Below are 20,912 nucleotides of genomic sequence, written 5' to 3' on the forward strand. Positions count from 1 at the left end.
CGGTCCTGAGGGACACATAAAACTTCAATCTAGGTGAGAGGTAGCTTTTTACGGTAAATTAGAATCTATGATGACCTTCAGTAAATTGGGAACCTTACTGACCCATACATTTCCAAAATGCAGCATTGGGTCCTACAAAATTTAGGCCCACATCCCTAGCACAGTGAATTTAACATGTCAAGTGGCATCTGGGAAGTCTCTGAGCACTCAGGCTGCCAGCCTCTCTATTCAGAATCTCCCAGCATCCTGGAGCCACACTTAACGGAGCAGATTCGTATGGTCTTGCAGCTAAAAAAGACGCCTAGCCAAAACACTTCATTTTCTAGACAAGAAGCCTATGGTTCCCAGAGGCAGGGGAGTTGGTCAAAAGCAACAGTGTATCGTAAGTGGAAATCTGGATATGCCTTGGTCAGTGTTCTTTCCAGAAAACCCCAAGGTCTTATCTGTAGTAGACTGATTCAGGGTGTACATCCTCGAAGCACCTCTGACTTGTGGAGCTCTTGAATCTGTCAGTCCAGGTTATCTGACAATAAAACAGAAAAGATTCAAGAAAAGGAGAACCGAAGCCAGTACACACACACACACACACACACACACACACACACACACACACACACCCAAAGAGGGGGTTGTTAATTGATAGGATTTTTTATTTATTTATTTTTTTTGAGTCACTGGAGAAAGTGGTTGGAAAAGGAACTGTCCAGTTGATCGAACAAACTCCTTCTCTAGCACCCGCCACTGCTACCAGCAATTGAATGGAGATGGGGGGTCGGAGGTGTCTATCTTGTTCATAAACACTCTGGACTGTTTATGGAGGAGACAGATGACAGGGACCCAGGAGTCACTGACTCTGGCTGCTGGGTACAGAAACCGCACCTTGTTTTCTGAGTCCTCTTACATAGTCAGCTGAACCTGGGGTCTAAGCTGTGGGTTTGGGAGAGGGTTTTTAATTCCAGGGAGCAGTATAGAGGGGAGGGGGGAGCTGTTTTTAACACAGCGAGAATGGCTGGGACTCTTGGGTTTTTCATCCTGGCTCTGGTGCAAAGGAAGGGGCTACCTCATTCATCCTGTCCTGTCTGTCTATTTCCTCCACTTACTCCCCTATCCGCTGACAGCGTCTTCCTTACTTCCTAGCATCTTTTGCTAGGGAGGAAGGGGCTGAGAAAGACTATCATTTCCAGCTGTCATCCTGACAATCCCCTCCTGTTCCTTCATCCTTTTTTCCTGTGTCCTAAGTCCCCCCCATCATCTTTTCTTTCGCCACCCCCCCCACAATGGTCTCTCCCGCTGCTCACTGGCGCGGGGGAGGGAGGGTCGGAGGCGGGGCCGGAGCGCGTGCGGGGGGCAGGTCTGCAGTGCCGCTTCCCCTGGTACCGGGAGGAGCAGTCGTCGCTGCCGCCTCAGCCCTGTGGCTGGACCCCCTCCCTCACCCGGGGACTCCCTGACCCGGGGAACCAAGCTCAGGTGAGACCCCTTTCCCCTCACCTCCACCCCGCCCCAGGCAGAAGCATCCTCATCTAGCCTTGCAGCCATTTTATCTCTGATGCTTTGCTTGTGGGGAGGGTGACTGTCCCCGCTGTAGGGGTGAGGGCGGTGATGGTGGTGATGGTGGTGATGGTGGTTTGGGGAATGGGCCACTTATTTCAGTTGCTTTGAGAATATACTTGAATAAATAAATATATATGTGCAATACACATATGTATTTGTATGTATATACACACATACATACATATATATGCGATGATTTTTTTTTTTACCTTAGCCTAAAGTCCCCATTACATAAACCTGGTGAGTGGCCGTTAGGTAAGCTGAGGTTCCCCCAATCTCCATCCTCTCCTCACCTTGATGTATGTACCCCCCCCCCATGGTAAATGACCTTGGCTGGGGCCAGAGAATGAGTACTGCCTCTCTTGCCTCTCTTGGGTGGGTTAGGGGGTAGGGGAATCTGCTCGGTGAAGGACAGAAGGAATGAAATACTGGGCAGACAGGCATGGGAAGCAACCAGGTGTTGGGGGTTGGCGCTAGAAGCGCTTACTGAGGGGGTCAGGGGAGCGGTGCGGAATGATGGTCCAGCAGCAGGACCAGGGGTGGGAACAGCAGTGTAATCAGTCTCAGGGCCTCATGCCTGGTACCTGAGCTGAGACTAGGTGGGGGTGGGGGTCTCCGCAATCCTGGCAGAGACGGTCCCTAATCCTGTGCATGTGAAGCGTTTCTCCACATCCCTAGCCTCTCTGTGAGCATTTCTCCGTGTACATTCTCAGCTGACTCCCCCCCAGCCCCCGACAGAACTGGATGCTCCCATCTTCCAAACCCAGGGGTAGATTGTAGAGGTGAGGCTCAGTCTTGTTGGTCCTGTGGAGGGGTAGGAGGGTCAGTCATCAAGCTATGATGCAGGAGGAGCACCGTGGAATCCCCCACACCTCCACCTTCTCTGTCCCTTGTCCTTTACCATGGGAACCTTTTGACCAATGACTGCTTCTTCATGACCTTGTCACTTCTTAATGGCCTGGATGGGCTGGAAACCTGGGTGGTCTCTAATGCAGGGGTTTTGATTAGGGGGCTAGTCTGGACCTAAGCAGTTGTCTTGAAAGGTTTGCTTATGAAGCCCTTTCCACAAGCCCTTTCCACCTTCTGCAGAAAATCTGGACACGTTTCTTCCGGTCAGGTGAAGCCAGTCAGCCTTAAAGGACTTGGTAAATCCTAGTCTGGTCTCCTTTAACTCCACCTCTCCCAGTGCTGTCTCTCTTCCTCAAGCTCAGCCACTCTGTGCTGCTCTGCGGGCTAAATATAGCACGACTTCCTCACCAGCTCAAAGAATTTGTCTTCTTTTCCTCCTGGGCTTGCTGGCCCTGGGGGAGCTGGCTGTTGAGCCACCATGTACTGTTGTGGCTGGGGGAGTCTCTCCTACCCCCACGCTCAGGTCTGAGGGGTAAACAGTGTAAACACGCCTGGGAAACAGCTCCTGGTTGGTCCAAATCCTCCTTCAGGGGTTGAGGAGAGAGCCTGTGGTTGGGAAAGGCGAGGTACACAAATTGCCTTGGCTCTGAGGACTGCTGTTTCCTGAACCATGAAGAAAAGGTGACACCGAGGCCACTGTTTCTGATCGCTGTTGCCCACTGCTTACATCTGTCCTTGCCAGTGTTTCTTTCTGAATGACATGGCATTATTTACCCTTTTCCACGTGTGTGTGTGTGTGTGTGTGTGTGTGTGTGTGTGTGTGTGTGTGACATTAGTCAAGGCTTTGGCTGGGTGGGAACAGAGAATTATTTTAGGGGAATGCTATTGCTCTTAATCTAAGCCTGTGTCCTCTGTTACCCCGAAGCCTGAGGGAGGCTAGCCTATGCCTCCATCTGGGGATGTCTTATTTGGGGTGGGGGTAGGTCCCCTTCATTCTCTACCAGCTGCCTACGCAATGCGGTATTTATGCACTCCTTTTTCATTGACTCCTGAAGAACCAGAGGGATTAAGGGAGATTAGGAAGGGAGACCCTGGAAGAATGAGGTACAACTATAGACTCACATTGGAAATGTGACCTCAACCAGTCATTTCTATTCCTACCCCAGAGGGGTTCTGTCTCTATGTGACATTCTGAAGGAAGGGGATAGCACGACTCCCTCTGACTCATGATCTTCCTCCTTGTCCCTTCTACCTCAGTTTCCAGTCACCCTTTTGGGGTCCTTATCCTGCTGGTTTACAACTGAAAATACCTAATTCCAGCTGTCGAAGTGAGTTTAAGCCCAGACAAAGTTCTAGGGAGGACCCTGGGCCTCAGCAGCCAAGTCTGACCCTCCACTGGAGCCGCCGCTCCTGCACGTTTTCAATATAACAGGGAAGGAAGCAGACTAATCTTCACAAAATCATTCTGGGAGTTCAAGTCTCACAACTCTGCGAAGTGGGTTTTCCCAACTCAATTACCATCAAGCTAAATAGAAGGACACTGAGGCTCAGGCAAATTGGGGCAGCCTGCCCATCAGCAGGCAGCAAGCAGGGGGTTGGGGACTTCAAATGTCATGTGCTTTGCATCTGACCAGCATTCTCCTTGATAGTGTCCCTTTCTGCTGTTCACCCTAAAGAGTAGGCAGAGGTGCCTTGGCTAGGGGACTTTAGGAGGGAGTGCAGGGGCTTCCCGCTATGTTCCTGTCACCACAACACTAGAGCTCATGTTGTTCATTTCTTTTTCTGTGCCAGGTCCTGGGGTAAGCATAAGTGGGCTGTAACACTAAGACCCCAGCTTCCTCTTTTAAGTAAGAAGAGCCGGGAAGCCATGTCAAACTCATGCTCACCCAAGGCTAGCTGACTCTGGAGGGTGAGCTTTACCTCCTAGGCTAAGTTAGGAGAAATCTCCTCTTGGGGGACTTCGGGAGAAGACCGGGGGAGGCCCTGCCTTCAGAGCCATCAGTGGGCTGAGGAACCTGGTGGGAAGGCCTGTCCTTCCCGCACATCATCCTCAAGCTCTGTCTCAACCAGAATTCCTCTGGAGCCCAGAGCAGGAAATTCTTGTTTCTCCTGTTTGCTGGGTTTTCTTTGCAATGGATGTGGGAAGTGGTTAGGAAGGAGCAGATAAGTGACCAATTCTGGAGCAAATCCCGTGGATCTAGTACCCTCCAGCGAGGATCTAGTACCCTCCAGCGTGGATCTAGTACCCTCCAGCGAGGATCTAGTACCCTCCAGCGAGGATCTAGTACCCTCCAGCGTGGATCTAGTACCCTCCAGCGCCAACGTAAAGGGACTTGTATATCAGTGGCTCACGGTTGGCCCGGATAATCAGCTCTTTAATAGCTGGTGGCCGGAAATACTAGATTGAGAGGGGTTCTATACTGGTCCTCACTTCACCAGTCTAGTGAGCTTTCTTTTTCTTTCCTTTTCCTAGGTCTCCAGAGCCTCCCAGAAGAAAAATAGGCAGCCCTCCCTGAAATATCTTGGCTCCTCAGTTTATCCTTTCCAACCTGGCTCCCCCTTCCCAGTTCCCCTCCCTACTCCCTGTCTCCCTCCCCAACTCACCCTACTGAACTGGGTGCAGAGCAAAGCCCTTTTCGCCCTTTTCCCCATCTGGACTTCTCTGGCCAGTTCCTCTTAGTCCGATCCCAAAGACACTGGAACACATTTCTAAAGGGTCTTCTTGATCCCTCCAATTCATTGAGCAAAGGGCTGAAAAAGAAGCAGAGAGTAAGGTAGAGCCAGTGACTCGCCCCCAAGCCCCATCATGGAAGAAGGCTTTCGAGACCGAGCAGCGTTCATCCGTGGGGCCAAAGACATTGCCAAGGAAGTTAAGAAGCACGCGGCCAAGAAGGTGGTGAAGGGTCTCGACAGAGTCCAGGATGAATATTCCCGAAGGTCCTACTCCCGCTTTGAGGAGGAGGAGGATGATGATGACTTCCCTGCCCCTGCTGACGGCTATTACCGCGGAGAAGGGGCCCAGGATGAGGAGGAAGGTGGCGCTTCCAGTGATGCCACTGAGGGCCACGATGAGGATGATGAGATCTACGAGGGAGAATATCAGGGCATCCCCCGGGCAGAGTCTGGGGGCAAAGGCGAACGGATGGCAGATGGGGCACCCCTGGCTGGAGTGAGAGGGGGCTTAAGTGATGGGGAGGGTCCCCCTGGGGGTCGCGGGGAGGCGCAGCGGCGTAAAGATCGGGAAGAATTGGCTCAGCAGTATGAGACCATCCTCCGGGAGTGCGGCCATGGTCGCTTCCAGTGGACACTCTACTTCGTGCTGGGTCTGGCGCTGATGGCCGATGGTGTAGAGGTCTTTGTGGTGGGCTTTGTGCTGCCCAGTGCTGAGAAAGATATGTGCCTGTCGGACTCCAACAAAGGCATGCTAGGTAAGAAGCCTGCAAGCACCGGGCTGTGGGGAACCACCCAGTCCTTCCCAGTAGTTCTGCAAGCTGTACCTAGAGGGTCCACTGACTCCCCAAACACCATCCCCCCATAGACACCCTCTTCTGGAGGCTGGGTAAATGAAATTGTGTATGAAAGAGAGAGTATAGCTGGATGGGGCGTTCACCGGTGTCTGAGTGGGTGGTAGTTTGCCTAACTGCCGGATATGGCCATGGTGGGTTGGGCTACAGTTAAAGTCTTCCATCCTGCTACTGAGTTGCCTTTCCCTGACTGCAGAACAAGTCAGCTTGGAAATGCCTTGGTATATACGGGGAGGGTCTGTTTGATGATGTGGGTAAGGACACCTCAGATATGGGAGTATCTAGGAGCCAGGAACATCTTTGATGGCCTTTCCTGACAGGGATCTAGAAGGAGAAATATCATATGCTCACCAAGAAATTATAGAGGGCTGGCTTCTCCATCGATCTCTCTCTCTCCCTGTGTCTCTTTGTCTCTGTCCCTGTTCCCCAACCCCACCCCACCTCCGTGTGTGTGCGTGTGTGTGTGTGTGTGAGTGTGTGTGTGTGTGTGTGTGTGTGTGTGTCTTTCTTTTCCTCTCTGGGCTTGGTTTGGACATTGACTAAATGCAAAGTTCTAGAGATGATTTTAAAAATTAATTCAAATTCTGGTTTTAGGAAAAAAAAAACTGGGGGAACTTTAGGATCCCAAGTACTGGGGCTAGAAGGATAAAGAATAAACTTTGTTTTGGAGCCTCTTTCCCAAGGAACAAGAGATCGCCTTCTTTGAGGGCATCAAAACTCGGGGAAAAGCCAGGCATGATGTGAACATCATTAGTTCGAGCACTCAGGAGGTAGAGGCTAGTGGACCTGTGAGTTTTGAAGCTAGCCTAATCTATACAGTGAGTTCCAGACCAGCCAGAGCTACGCAGTGAAGCACAGTATTTTTAGTCTAAAACACGATGACGAGGATGACAAGGACAATGACTATGAGGAAGGGGATCTCAAACAGTCTGGGAGGATAGAGAGGGTGGGGTGGTATCTAGGAATCTAGGCAGATCCATTTCACTTCTTGTGAGTTAGGGCTGAGTAGTCTGTGCAGTAGATGGAGGAGGGGAAGAGGACAGAGTGGAAGGAAGAGGGAGAGGGAGGGAAAAGAGGGAAAGGAAGCAGCAACCGTGAGGGGTGTTTTTCTCAAATATTTGCCTTCTTGCCTTTGAGCCCCTGGTCTGCAGTGGTGACTGTCTACCACTTTCATTCCTCTCTCTCTCTCTCTCTCTCTCTCTCTCTCTCTCTCTCTCTCTCTCTCATGTCTGGGTAAACTTAGCTCCTAGAAGTTGTTCAGATCCACTCTGCTACAGGAGTTTCAGCCCCTAGAGTTGGGGTGCTAATACAAATCTGTCAGAGAATTGAGGCATATCTGCTCATGCCGCCCCACCCCCATTTCCTCCTCTCTGCAGGCCTCATTGTGTACCTGGGCATGATGGTGGGGGCCTTCCTCTGGGGAGGCCTGGCTGATCGGCTGGGTCGGAGACAGTGTCTGCTCATCTCGCTCTCAGTCAACAGCGTCTTCGCTTTCTTCTCATCCTTCGTCCAGGGTTATGGCACCTTCCTTTTCTGCCGCCTCCTTTCTGGGGTTGGGTGAGTGTCCTTAAAGGCAGAACTGTGCCCTGGTCACTGCTATAATGTACACTCGGCTCAGTATTAGGCATACTGGACACATGCCTTTTCCACTCCTACCCCATCTTCAGAACGGCTCCCAGTCTGGCGCCTGCCTGCTAACATCCAGAACGTCTGGTCTGTTCTGGAGCTCCCAGCTTACCTCTATTCTGAGGCTGTCTACCCTGAGGTCCAGTGGGCCGAGCCTTGCCCCTGGGCTCATGCACACCCTGGAGTTATCCCCTCCCAGAATGCATATTGATTTTTCCTGAATTTGTTAAGAAAGCTTGCTGACATCTTCTTTGGCAGAATCTGAAGTCTTACCCTGCCAGCACCCGCACTGTCTCCATGTGTTGTTTTTTGGGGGTTGTTTTTGTTTTGTTGTTTTGGTTTTTGACAGTGTTACTATGGAGACATAGTTGGCCTGAGACACTATGTAGATAGACACTATGTACATAGTCTAAAATTCAGAGATTTACCTGCTTTCCACATGCTGGAATTAAAGGTGTGGACATCCATCTCAAAGGTTTTTGTTTTGTTTTGTTTTGTTTTTTGAATTTTTATTTGAAAAGTTCCTGGCTGGCCTGGAACTTGAACTTTTCCCCTTGCCTTTGCCCCTGGTGCTGGGATCAGCACATGCAGCACCACATCCTACTGCGTTCCCTCGTCTGCAGCGATCTCGCCTCCGTCCCAACTCTACCCACTTTCCGGGTTTCATGCTTGTTCTTGCCTTGATCCAAGACCTGCTTGCCTGTTTCTGTCATTCCAAGAACAGTGACTTGGTGGCTGGTGTGGAAAAGAGCTTGTAGGACACCAGATGAGAATAAAGTGGGGGTTAGGGGGCTGAGGACCCAGGGCACTGGGGTGAGGGATTGGGAAGATGGCTGTTTCCTAATGTTTACTTTTGAAATGTCCAGGATTGGTGGTTCCATCCCCATTGTCTTCTCCTATTTTTCGGAGTTTCTGGCCCAGGAGAAACGTGGGGAGCATTTGAGCTGGCTCTGTATGTTCTGGATGATTGGTGGCGTGTATGCAGCTGCAATGGCCTGGGCCATCATCCCCCACTATGGTAAGCTGTCCTCAGACTCTCTGTGCTCCCAGCTCTGCTGTGTTCCCTGCTTCTCTGCTGATTCTGTGACTGTCTGCCAGGGTGGAGTTTCCAGATGGGCTCTGCTTACCAGTTCCACAGCTGGAGGGTCTTTGTCCTCGTCTGTGCCTTTCCCTCTGTGTTTGCCATCGGGGCTCTGACTACGCAGCCGGAGAGTCCCCGCTTCTTCTTAGAGGTGAATGGATCGCTCCAGGGTGTGGGGGTGTGGGCATGAAAATGCTTGCTGTGGGGTTGGTGCACTCTCCTGACCGCTTCTTCCTACACCAGCCCGTGACTCTGGGGGACTTTGTTTTGCTTCCTTTGTCTTAAAATGTGTCTCCTGAGGAGAAACTGGGAAACCTGCTCCTCTACGGGTGGCTTACAATTCTGCAGGCTCAAGTTGGGACCCACTTTTTACATCTCCCTTCAGGCTATTCCTGGCTCCAGCAGATTGGGCTATGGCTCCTTCTGTGGGCGTCATTTCCCTGTCTTAAGCTTTTCCTTTATGTTTTACTGGAGAAACCTCCAAGGACCTATGCTGGCATCAGTTCTCTTGAAGCGCCTCCCCATTCCAAGTCTTGACCAAGTCTCATCAGACCTTGCTGTACTCCAGCTTGGGCTGATGTAATACCGTAGATTAGGGTCGAGGAGAGGAGCTGTATCTTGGGACTCTAGAAGCCAGACTGAAGGGATGGGCTCTGTAACACTGGATACGGGATCCAGTTGCATGCTGGGAATTCCATCTGTGGTTCCAGAATGGGAAGCACGATGAGGCCTGGATGGTGCTGAAGCAGGTTCATGACACCAACATGCGAGCCAAGGGCCATCCTGAGCGAGTCTTCTCAGTAAGCTGCCACTCTCCCCACTCAACCCCCCAAACCCTCACTTGGACCCTGCTGGAGGTCGCCCATTTCCTAGATGTCTCAGACCACACTGTAGTTCAGTGACCTTCCCAGGGCATGTTGTTGCTCCCTGCCTCCCATTTTGCTACTGAGAGAGAGACACTTGGAATGGGTTGGGAAGTAGTGCGTGACGGTTCACTCCCTTTCTTGCGTCCAGGTAACCCACATTAAAACGATTCATCAGGAGGATGAATTGATTGAGATCCAGTCAGACACAGGAACCTGGTACCAGCGCTGGGGAGTGCGGGCTTTGAGCCTGGGGGGTCAGGTAATATAGAGTGAACAACCGAGCAACCGAGGGGTGGAGAAGGGAGGGCTTGAGCCTGTGTAAGGGTGAAGGTGAACTGAGGGAGGGGGAAAAGCAAGAATCAGAGGTCTAAGGTAGACGATAGTGTGGCCACCTTTTGCCTTCACTGCGTCCTGTGTAGGTTTGGGGGAACTTCCTCTCCTGCTTCAGTCCAGAGTACCGGCGCATCACTCTGATGATGATGGGGGTATGGTTCACCATGTCCTTCAGGTGAGGCGGCTAAGTGTTGGTTGTGGTTGTGTGTGGCTGAAGAAGAGAGATAAGCTGGAGACGGAGGGGGACATCACAAGGGAGGGTGGTATCTGTCCGCATCCTCCTGACGCTTTATCCGGGTTCTCTACTTAACTAAACCATCAAAGTTGTAATTCAAACCGAGGCATTCAGTCTTTACCAGACAATGGACTGGGATAGAGAGACATGTTCCAGCCTTCAGTTTACCTTCTGTCAGGAAGAGATAAAACTAGCTGTTACAGTTAGTGTAGTGGTGCCATGGTGAGGTAAGGATGTGGTATTATGGGGCACTTGGGGCTTGGTGGGTGGGGACCTAAATCCTCAGAGTGAATGGGTAGGAGAGTATAATGGGTAGTGCAGAAGACCTTAAAGTTTCTAGAACACAGTAGCTGGATGGAGAATGTGTGGGATGAGGCTGGGGTAAGCATGCCCCTACACAGGAAGACTGTTCATCTGCCCCTCTGATTGGGGCTCTGGTGTCTCATCTGCCCTGTCTGATTCCATGCCTTTGACTCTCCAGCTACTACGGTTTGACTGTCTGGTTTCCCGACATGATCCGCCATCTCCAGGCTGTGGACTATGCAGCCCGAACCAAAGTGTTCCCAGGGGAGCGCGTGGAGCACGTGACATTTAACTTCACACTGGAGAATCAGATCCACCGAGGGGGACAGTACTTCAATGACAAGTATGTGTGTGTGTGTGTGTGTGTGTGTGTGTGTGTTGGGGGGGGTGGTTTCCATATCACTTTTCCCTATTCCTCCTACTTCCTTCTCATTGATAAGTCTGAGATCAAGACAAAGTGGTTTGGGGCAAAGCCTATGTATAATCACGGCTCCTTGGCTTTGTCTCACTATGTCTGGGGCCGTGAGTCAGTGAGGAGCAAGGGCTTAGGTGGGCTGAGGGGGGTGAGGGGGCTGAGGGAGCTGAAGGGGCTGAAGGGGCTGAGGGGACTAAGGGGGCATGTCTCATCATCCTGGTCCTGCAGGTTCATCGGGCTGCGTCTGAAGTCAGTGTCCTTTGAGGATTCCCTGTTTGAGGAATGTTACTTTGAAGATGTCACATCCAGCAACACATTCTTCCGCAACTGCACATTCATCAACACCGTGTTCTACAACACGGGTACGGTGGTCAGTGGCATCAGCCAGAGGGGTTGTGATGAAGGGAGGAGGAGGCTTGCACATCCCCTTGCTTCCTGTTCTCAAGCTGAGAGTGCCCTGGAGCCTGGGCTTGCTTACTGGCTACCACTAGGAATTTGGGAAATATAATAGGTATCTTCTTATCTGAGGAAAACTTCGAGTTCTTTTACCTTTAGCTGTAATTATAAAGTTTCAGTGAGGTAGTGTTAATGTAATTTTGAGGAGGGTGAACAGGGTGTTTGGGGAAAAGAAAGACAATATAAGGGATATTTAATAAGGAAAAAGCTGAGAATCATGATATCAGTCCACTTCTTAGCTCGGCCTAGCAGAGTTCTGACATCCCTCTCCTCAGAAGGCTGAGGTAGGAAGATTGAAAATCTGAGAATGTTTAAGGCCAACCTGGGCAACTTTGTAAGGTCCTGTCTCAAAGTTTGAAAGGGCTGAGAGTGGTGAGGCCAGTGGCGTAGCCCCTGTCCAACTCATGTGAGGTTTAATCCCTAGTAATTAAATACGGGAGTTCTACGTTGAGTACAGTGTTGCGCTCCGGAGGTAGAGTGAGAGGACCAGGAGCTTAAGTCCACTAAAGATCAAGTTTGAGGCCAGGCTAGGCTGCATGAGATCTGTTTAAAAAAGCAAAAAACCCCAAGGGAAAGAATAAAACCCTTTAAAAACAGTGCCGGAGAGATGGCTCAGCAGTTGAGAGCACTGACTGCTCTTGCAGAGGTCCTGAGTTCAAATCCCAGCAACCTCATGGTGGCTCACACCTGCTTGTAACTCTTGTTCTAGGGGATCTAACATTGTCTTCTGGCCCCTGAGCATTCATGGTATGTGTGCACGCGCGCGCGCGCACACACACATACACACACACACACACACATACACACACACCACCACCACCACCAACAACACCACCCACTAAAACCAAAAAAGCCTAAGAAATATTTAAGAAAGTAAAACACGGGTTGGGGATTTAGCTCAGTGGTAGAGCACTTGCCTAGCAAGCGCAAGGCCCTGGGTTCGGTCCCCAGCTCTAGAAAAAAAAAAAGAAAGTAAAACACAAAACAAAAACCTGACTAATGGTCTTAGCTAAAAGGCTGAGTTCTGTGTGCTAGATTGAAACACCCCACCTCCTTTTTAATTGTCGTCGTTGTTGTTGTTTTTCAAAACAGGGTATTAATTACTGTGTAGCCCTGGTTATCTTGGAACTCACTCTCTAAATCAGGCTGGCCTCAAATTTAGAGATCCACCTGCCTCTGCATCCAGAGTGCTAGGATCAAGGTGTGAGCCACCACTGCCTGACTAACATCCCACCTCTAAAGGGAGTATTGTGTGAGCTTTTCTCACCTCGCAGGAAAGGGGGAGAGAGAGAGAGAGAGAGAGAGATACAGAGAGAGACAGAGAGAGACAGAGAGAGAGATACAGAGAGAGACAGAGAGAGAGACACACACACACACAGAGACACACACAGAGACACACACACAGAGAGAGAGAGAGAGAGAGATACAGAGAGAGACAGAGAGAGAGATACAGAGAGAGACACACACACAGACACACACACACACACAGAGGAGGGGAGAGAGACAGAGACAGAGAGAGAGAGGACACAGAGAGAGACAGAGAGAGACAGAGAGAGAGAGAGAGAGAGAGAGAGAGAGAGAGAGAGAGAGAGAAAGAGGACACAGAAAGAGACAGAGAGACACACACACAGACACACACACACACACACGGGGGGGGGGGAGAGAGACAGAGACAGAGACAGAGAGAGAGGACACAGAGAGAGACAGAGAGAGACACACACGCAGAGACACAGAGAGAGAGAGGACACAGAGAGAGACAGAGAGACACACACACAGACACACACACACACAGAGGGGTGGAGAGACAGAGACAGAGACAGAGACAGAGAGAGAGAGGACACAGAGAGAGACACACACACAGACACACACACACACACACAGAGAGAGAGAGAGAGAGAGAGAGAGAGAGAGGACACAGAGAGAGATAGAGACACACACACACAGTCACACACACACACAGAGGGGGGGAGAGAGAGACAGAGACAGAGACAGAGAGAGAGAGGACACAGAGAGAGACAGAGAGAGACACACACACAGACACACACACACACACAGAGAGAGAGAGAGACAGAGAGAGAGAGACAGAGAGAGACACACAGAGACATAGAGAGAGAGAGAGAGAGGACACAGAGAGAGACAGAGAGAGACACACACACAGACACACACACACACACAGAGGGGGGGGGAGAGAGACAGAGACAGAGAGAGAGAGGACACAGAGAGAGACAGAGACACACACACAGAGACACACAGAGAGAGAAAGAGAGAGAGAGAGAGAGGACACAGAGAGAGACAGAGACACACACACACACAGACACACAGAGAGAGAGGGGGGGGGGAGAGAGAGAGAGACAGAGACAGAGACATAGACAGAGAGGACACAGAGAGAGACAGAGAGAGACACACACACAGACACACACACACACACACAGAAAGAGAGAGAGAGAGAGAGGGAGGGAGAGGGAGAGAGAGAGAGGGAGGGAGAGGGAGAGAGAGAGAGAGACATACAGAGAGACACACACAGAGAGACACAGAAAGAGAGACTGACTTTAAAATTATTTTTAATGTTTCCTCAGAAGCGGTTCCTAGGCCAACAACAGGGCTCCGTAGCCAGCTCAGGGGACAAAAAGAATGAACAAGAAATAAAAACTAGTAAAGTTCAGACGTGTCACACAGGCTTCTTGCTTATGGTCCCTCTGCTGAGAAAATTGCTAGTTCCCATGGTGATGTTGGATGCTCTGCAGTGAGTGTCAGCAATGACGCTGAGAGCCCCTGACCGCTAACTTCCAGAACATGAGAGGTAGCCGTTCTCATGTTCGCCCTGTGTCCTGATCTTCTAGACCTGTTTGAGTACAAGTTCGTGAACAGCCGCCTGGTGAACAGCACATTCCTGCACAATAAGGAAGGTTGCCCACTAGATGTGACAGGGACGGGCGAAGGTGCCTACATGGTGTACTTTGTCAGCTTCTTGGGGACACTGGCTGTGCTCCCTGGAAATATTGTGTCTGCTCTGCTCATGGACAAGATTGGCAGGCTCAGAATGCTTGGTAAGGGGCTGCGGGCTGGGTGCTGGCTGGTGCGGAACAGAGGCAGCCTGGGCTGGGGCGGGCTGTCAGCAGGCTTCTCACCTCTAGCTGTGGAAAACATTGGCTAGAGAGTTTCCCCCTCTCATGTTTTGTTTAGGGGTGCTACAAAATGGGGGTGGGCCTGGTATAGAAGTTACTCTAGGGATTAAAGAAATAGGATGGTAGGCAATTAGGGTATAGACTTTGAGGTTATAGATTTGGGGTTCAGCTCCACCTTGGACTGGTTACACCCTGTTAGCCTTCACCTGCAATCACAGCACCACTCTCAGAAGGCTGGTCTCAGACAGGTCCATAGAAAACATCCCGTGACTTACTTAGTTCATAGTTGGTATTGAATAAATGGCTGCTACTGAAAGGGGTTATTAATCAACACAGGGGTTGAGGACACGTGAAAAGCCTTCCTTTTGGCTACCCTGGGAAACATTATCTGGGGTGGTCTCAAAGCTAGCTGGTAGTAAGCTGGGCCACGACTGGGTTTCACGGCTGTCTCTTCTCCTGGCTCCAGCTGGTTCCAGTGTGTTGTCCTGTGTTTCCTGCTTCTTCCTGTCTTTTGGGAACAGTGAGTCAGCCATGATCGCTCTGCTCTGCCTTTTTGGGGGAGTCAGTATTGCATCCTGGAACGCGCTGGACGTGCTGACTGTTGAACTCTACCCTTCCGACAAGAGGTAGTTTGGAGTGCGGCAGGGGCAGGGGAGAAGGTTTGGGAGCTACAGGACTGGGGCGAAATGAGGAGGAGGACTGAAAGAATATCGTTAGGGATAAGAATCTCGTGAGGGATAAGGGTGTTGTTAGGGGTAGGACAGACATCCCTGCTGAGCTTTTCCTTAACAGTTGGGAGCTCTTGTCTTGGCTCCTAACTGCTAATTACTAACCTCTGCTTCTGTCTCTTTTCTCTCCTGTCTCCCAATGTGTCTGTATGCCCCACCCCCTCCGTCCCTACTCCATCCTCCCTTCCCGCTCCTGCACACTGCTTTTGTCTTACCCCACTCTGCCTTCCCACCTGCCCTTCTCCCTTCCGCTGGACCCCGACGGCCACGTGGCTTGGCCCTGAGCAGGACGACGGCCTTCGGCTTCCTGAATGCCCTGTGTAAGCTGGCAGCTGTACTGGGCATCAGCATCTTCACGTCCTTTGTGGGAATCACCAAGGCCGCTCCCATCCTCTTCGCCTCAGCTGCGCTTGCCCTTGGTAGCTCTCTGGCTCTGAAGCTGCCTGAGACCCGGGGACAGGTGCTGCAGTGAGGGATGGGGGAGTGTCTCAGGGGCTTTAGGGATGGCAGGCACACTGTGACCAATAATTTCTTTTATCCCTACCCTGCCCTGCTGTCCTGGTCCTACTCCGTGTTTGGTGTCTTAGCTGTGTGCCTGTGTGCATGTGTGTGACCCTGACGGGCAGGGGCTACGGGGAGGGTCCCTTTGTCCCATGTTTGGGAGGAGGGACTCCCCACCTGCTGCCACCCTCAACTTTGCACAAGGAGAAGGCTGAGCTGCATCCTTCTCTCCCTCAGTGTTAGCAGGGGTGGGGACGACTGTTTCTCTGCTCCAGGTGTTCCAGAATTTCTGCCTTTCCCATCATTCCCTCCGCCTAGGCCCTGGTGAACCACAGGTATGGAGTTATAGTGGGGGCTGAGGCTTGGACCAAAAGAACTTCTTGAGTGGGAGCCTCCCAAGGATGCTGGGGAGTAGCAATAAACCTTAGCCTCCGTTTTCACCTCAATTCAGGCTACAAGTGTGAAGCCTGGATTTTATGGAATTAGTTTTCTGATTCTTATTTATATGTAAGTTCTGAGGCAGCTTAGCTGGACTGTGTGTGGATGTATACATACACTCATATGTGTGTGTGTGTGCGCGCGTGCGTGTGCGTGTGTGTATGTGTGCCATGGGGTAGGGGTACCACTATACTGTTCAATTATAAGCCAAGAGTAGTAGTTTCAGTGAGCACACACACAACACTGTTTTTCTATCGTAACTCCCAGAATCTTGTACCTGTGTTGGGGCTGCAGGCAGAAGTCCTTGGTCAGGCTGGGGTGAGCCCTGCAATCTTGGGGGACCTGAGGGCACCTGACAAGGACTTTCTCCTTCCTCTAGAGAGGTTCTACCCACTAGCCACAGCCCTCCCATCTGACCTGTCCACACAGGCAGTGTATCAGAGGAAAGAAAGGGAAAATAACCAGGCACACATGGTCAAACCAGCAGGTCTGAAAGCACAAGAAGCTGGGGCAGGGGCAGGAAGCAGGGGTCCATCCCCTAACCCTTCTCAAAAAGGCTGGGTCGTGAGGGACCCCTAATGCAGGGACCTGAAGCCTCAGTTTCCCCATCTTGCCCTTCCACAGAACAGCCTCTGTAGGTAGAGCTGCCCCCCGTCCTACCCTACTCTTGTGGCTGCTTTCTTTGGTACTCTTCCCACTCCCACCGTAGCTGTGACGTGTTGTAGTTTTTAGCTGTTTGTAAAATGTTAAAAAAAAAAAAAAGTTAAAAGGAAGTTAAACTAAAAAAAAAAAAAATCCAAATTCACCCTCCTTATGCTGTGTCTGGTGCCCTCAACCCTAAGGCCATTCCGATTTTGTAACACTGAACCAGGTGGTGACTGTTTAATCGTGTCTGTGCTCAAAGGACTGCCTTCTCCTCCAGTGCCCAGTGTGTGTGTGCCCCTTCCCTCATCATTCCGTTGCTGGACGTGGCCCTCTCCCTTACGTCCCCAGGGGAGACACAGCCACTTGTTTGTCTCCCGGGGAGCCCTGAACCTGACTCCATTGATGTGAAAAAATGAAATGAAAAATACTGCTGAAAAATAAAGGGTCTGAACCCTTAAAACTCAAAGCGGCTGTGTGTGCGTCCTGGCCTCTCCATTCACAGTTCGCCATCCTGACCATCTGGGGAAGACAAACTTGTGTGGGAGAAACGATTCCTTCTTCAGGGCCAAAATAAGCAAGCCCCCTCTCTTACCATGGACTTATGGAATGGGGTACCTCAAATCTACATTTTGTTTAAAAAGCATTTACTTATGCTGGTTCTAGTGGGTTAATAGCCCTTGTTACTCTTGCAAAAAGCAACATAAACATATATTTTATTTGCATGAGCATTTTGCCTGCATATGGATGTAGGCACCACATGTGCCTGGTACCCATCAAGGCCAGAAGAGGGCATTAGATCCTCTGCAACTGGAGCTACAGGCCCTTGTGAGTCACCAAGTGGGTGCTGGGAATCAAACCTGGATCCCCTGGAGAACAGAAAGTGCTTATAAATTCGATACCACCTCTCTGGACCCCAGTTTAAAGCAATGCCTTTTGGGAATTCCTACTGCCTGCAGCTTGCCCTTGATTACCCTGTCTCAACTCCATCGCTTTAATCAAGCTGCATTGCTGTTTTTTTTTTGTTGTTGTTGTTTGTTTTTTTGTTTGTTTGTTTTGAGGGTCTCACTAGTTAGACCAGGGTGGCCTTGGATTCAAAGGGACCTGCCTGTCTCTGCACCTAATACTGGTGTGTGTTGCTACACAGTGCTCTGAGGCCTTTAGTAGGTCCAATATAGAAACCATTTATGGTCAGAAGTGGACAAGATCGCACACTCATACATACCTTCATTGCTGGGACTCACACAAGCTTGTCAAGTGCTCTGGAACTGAGCCATCTCCTCAGCCCAAGGTATGTTCAACAGCTTTTCTCGATGCCCACGTAAAAGGACATTGGATAGCTGCTTTGGGGCATTATCTGAACTTCTCTTGAAAACCTAGCCAATGTTTATTTTGGTTCTGCTTCAAATGCAGGAATTCCCTCTTTTCTGGTTTAATTTTGGAATCTTTGCAAAACCCAAATAGTTCACTTCCTCACAAATCCCTTCTCTAGCCTACAGGTAAGAACGCTTGTAGGGACCTAACAGCTCTGTAAACCTAATGGGCTACCTGAGTTCTAGAAGCATATGACAGTGGGAGGAGTGACTCCCAAAAGTTACCCTGTGACACACAAGTGGGCCGTGGAGTCAGGCAGCACCCACCCCCACATACACAATAACATGTAGCTCCAATTTAACAGGTACTAAGAGCACCGTTTGACCTCATGCACCAGCTTCTCTTTTATTATCATGGCCCTTCCCGACTCATCAGGACTGGGCAGCCTTTCTCTAGTCTAGCCCAGGCAGAGTGAGTGGCCGCTCGCTCCCTGGGCTAGCTAAGCTTTCACCGGAAGCTTCTTTGCCTTTGCATGGTGTACATTAGCAGAAAGGGCAGAAGCCCTGGTCCGTACAAATCAAGGAACAAGGTAGTAATGATAGAGTAGTTTATTCTGAGTCGACCCATCGTTGTTCTCCCAATCCGGGTATTAAGAGGTCCCTCGAGTTTTCTTGCTTCCACCTAGGCAGGGGGGGCTAATGTCCAACTGTGGGTTCTCTCTCCACTGGGCAGGGGTCTTTGCCTGGATGGCCAGCGCGTGTACGGGTCCAGCCAGCTCCTCCGACAGTGCCTCGTGGACCAACCGGTGCCGTTGCAAGGGGCTCATCCCCTCGAAACGAGAGCTCACCACCGCCACGCGGAAATGCGTTTCGCTGCCTGCTGGGACTGCGTGGCCGCCGCTCTCGTTACGCAGTTCCAGTACCTCAGGGCTCAGGGCTTGCTCCAATTTGGCGCGGATAGCAGCTTCCACTGGCCCGCCAGCCGCCGATCCCGCGCTGCCTCGCGACACACACGCGCGAGTGGCCATGGAGACCATGCACCGGGCCAACCGCGCACTTAGCATCCGCTGCGGAGAGAGGAAGGACACGGGACTGAGTCCACACACCCTCCCCACGCACCCCAGACAAGCACACCCTGGAACCGCCTCTGCTCTGCGTGGCGGGTTAACGCGGCTTTTACGCCAGCAGCGGAGGGACTAAGGCGATCGAACCGCCAGAGCGCTAGGCACTAAGGGCACTGTGAAAGCAAGGCTGGGAGCTGAAAAAATGGAGTATGTACAACTTGGTCTTTCTGGCTGAGTCAGAGCCCTAACGTCTCTCCGAACCCTAGGGTGGTACCTTTGTACTTGTTGCGCAGCCTGCTGCACCGCTGCTAGATCTAACAACCGAATTTCCGGACGTACAGGGTCGACACAAACGCAACGTCAGGAGGCTCGTTAGGGAACGCAGTCCTGGTTACATCTGGCAGGCAGTACCTACTACCCAGAGGGTTTATGGGAATTGTAGTCCCTGATTTTCCTGACCGTAAAATCCTGCGAGGTCGGGAATTAGAGCAATGAAAACAAAAGGGTTTCCTGCAAATTTGAGATGGTTGCACAATTTTTAGCTTTTTGATCTTATAATTCAAATAGCGTTAGTGCTTTATACATAGTTAAAAATAAACGTTTCGTGTAGCCCAGGTTGGCCTTTACCACTCTAGAATGCCCATCATTTCATGATCCTCCTGCCTCTACCTCCCACGTGCTGGGAATACTGTCCTGAGTAACCGATAGAGTGCTTCCTCCATAGCGAAAACAGGATTCCTATGAGATTACAGCGGACCTTGCTTAACTCTGACGAGAATGTCTGCTGGGACAGTTTACCTCCCAAGATAATCTGTGCTGCCCGAAGCAGAAAATTCCAGTGAGAAGAAAATGAAGATCCTTACATAGCCCCCCTAACAGCTGCGTTAACTTCTCCATTCCAAAGACCCACATGCCTCCTATATAGGGTCCCAAGCAGGTTTTTTTTTTCCTCTTGTAGATCCCTTCATTCCTGAGAGATAGGCTGTCCTTCTCTCTGTATGTGCGCACCTAATAGTTTCACCTGTTGAGGTCAGATTCTGCTCTCTTCCTGCCTTCTGTCTCTTTACTCTATGCTCCTAAATCTCCTGGATCTCAATTACTCTATTTTACATTCAAGAAGATAGAAACCCATTCCATATACTAAACACAAAATTATTGTGTGCCAGACCAATGCTGGAGGCACCAGAATAAAGACAGGCCCTGCTCTCAGAGTTTACGAAGCACTAGAGGAATAGTCACAATGTCCATTGTGATCCTGTGTGCTGAGTATACGATGAGACCACACAGTGTACTGCAAACATATTACCCAGATGTGGGACCAAAGAAACTCTCAAGAAACTTAGAGCAGTCTAGGAGAAACAAGAAGCCACTTTCTTACCACATTTGGTCAGGATGTGGTAACAATGAAACGAGAGCATGCAACTCCAAGGAATGGCTGAGGAGGTTTTTACAGTGCATATGAGGGAGAACAGCCAGAGGCATCTGGAAGAGGCCAGAGCAGGAAGATAAAAGAGCAAACTAAACATGGCCAGCAGACTGAACGGGGCTATGAGAGGAGAGAGAGGAGGGGAGAGTGAGGGATGGATAGAGAGAGGGGGAGAGGGGAGGGAGAGAGAGAGAGAGAGAGAGAGAGAGAGAGAGAGAGAGAGAGAGAGCCAAGAGAAGAACCAAGAGAGCTCATGGCCAAAATGGCAGGGTTATATGCACATCAGAAGCTGGAAGGGATAATATGGGGATTATATGGGAAGCCCCTGGGCTGGAGTAGTTAGGAGGGAGGGTGAGAAGAGCTAAGAGGAGCCATAGGTACTGAGTCTTGCTGCCAGTGTGTACTTTGGTGTAATTGGAACCACAGTTAGCTATTT

At 50.7% G+C, this 20,912-nt stretch overlaps 2 protein-coding genes across 3 annotated transcripts; one reads left to right on the plus strand and one right to left on the minus strand.

Annotated features, from left to right (window-relative positions):
- The first annotated feature begins 1,343 nt into the window (after positions 1-1,343).
- Sv2a (synaptic vesicle glycoprotein 2a) lies at positions 1,344-17,142 on the plus strand. Of its 2 annotated transcripts, NM_057210.3 has the most exons (13): positions 1,344-1,467; positions 4,874-5,828; positions 7,301-7,481; positions 8,417-8,568; positions 8,649-8,782; positions 9,342-9,431; positions 9,646-9,756; positions 9,917-10,005; positions 10,547-10,711; positions 11,012-11,145; positions 14,080-14,286; positions 14,831-14,990; positions 15,381-17,142. In NM_057210.3, exons 2-13 carry the CDS (start codon positions 5,207-5,209, stop codon positions 15,562-15,564), a joined length of 2,229 nt encoding a protein of 742 aa, NP_476558.2. In that variant the 5' UTR covers positions 1,344-1,467; positions 4,874-5,206; the 3' UTR covers positions 15,565-17,142. The 2 variants fall into 2 exon arrangements, with proteins under 2 accessions (NP_476558.2, XP_038957526.1); XM_039101598.1 differs by lacking the exons at positions 1,344-1,467; positions 4,874-5,828; positions 8,649-8,782 and having other exon boundaries at positions 7,343-7,481.
- A 1,224-nt stretch (positions 17,143-18,366) lies between these two features.
- On the minus strand, positions 18,367-19,383 carry Bola1 (bolA family member 1). The gene is made up of 2 exons (NM_001071776.1): positions 19,325-19,383; positions 18,367-19,053 (listed from the first exon to the last, which is right to left on the minus strand). The coding sequence occupies exon 2, from the start codon at positions 19,048-19,050 to the stop codon at positions 18,637-18,639; it is 414 nt and encodes a 137-aa protein (NP_001065244.1). The 5' UTR covers positions 19,051-19,053; positions 19,325-19,383; the 3' UTR covers positions 18,367-18,636.
- Between the last annotated feature and the right edge of the window lie 1,529 nt (positions 19,384-20,912).

The sequence above is a fragment of the Rattus norvegicus genome, chromosome 2 (assembly GCF_036323735.1).
Source record: "Rattus norvegicus strain BN/NHsdMcwi chromosome 2, GRCr8, whole genome shotgun sequence".
Classification (NCBI taxonomy): domain Eukaryota; kingdom Metazoa; phylum Chordata; class Mammalia; order Rodentia; family Muridae; genus Rattus; species Rattus norvegicus.

Coding starts and splice junctions, on each gene's coding strand:
- Bola1 (NM_001071776.1), bottom strand. CDS start 19,050: ATGCTAAGTGCGCGGTTGGCCCGGTGCATGGTCTCCATGGCCACTCGC.
- Sv2a (NM_057210.3), top strand. CDS start 5,207: ATGGAAGAAGGCTTTCGAGACCGAGCAGCGTTCATCCGTGGGGCCAAA. Junction 9,432..9,645: donor ATCCTGAGCGAGTCTTCTCA/GTAAGCTGCCAC, acceptor TCTTGCGTCCAG/GTAACCCACATTAAAACGAT. Junction 14,287..14,830: donor TGGCAGGCTCAGAATGCTTG/GTAAGGGGCTGC, acceptor TCCTGGCTCCAG/CTGGTTCCAGTGTGTTGTCC.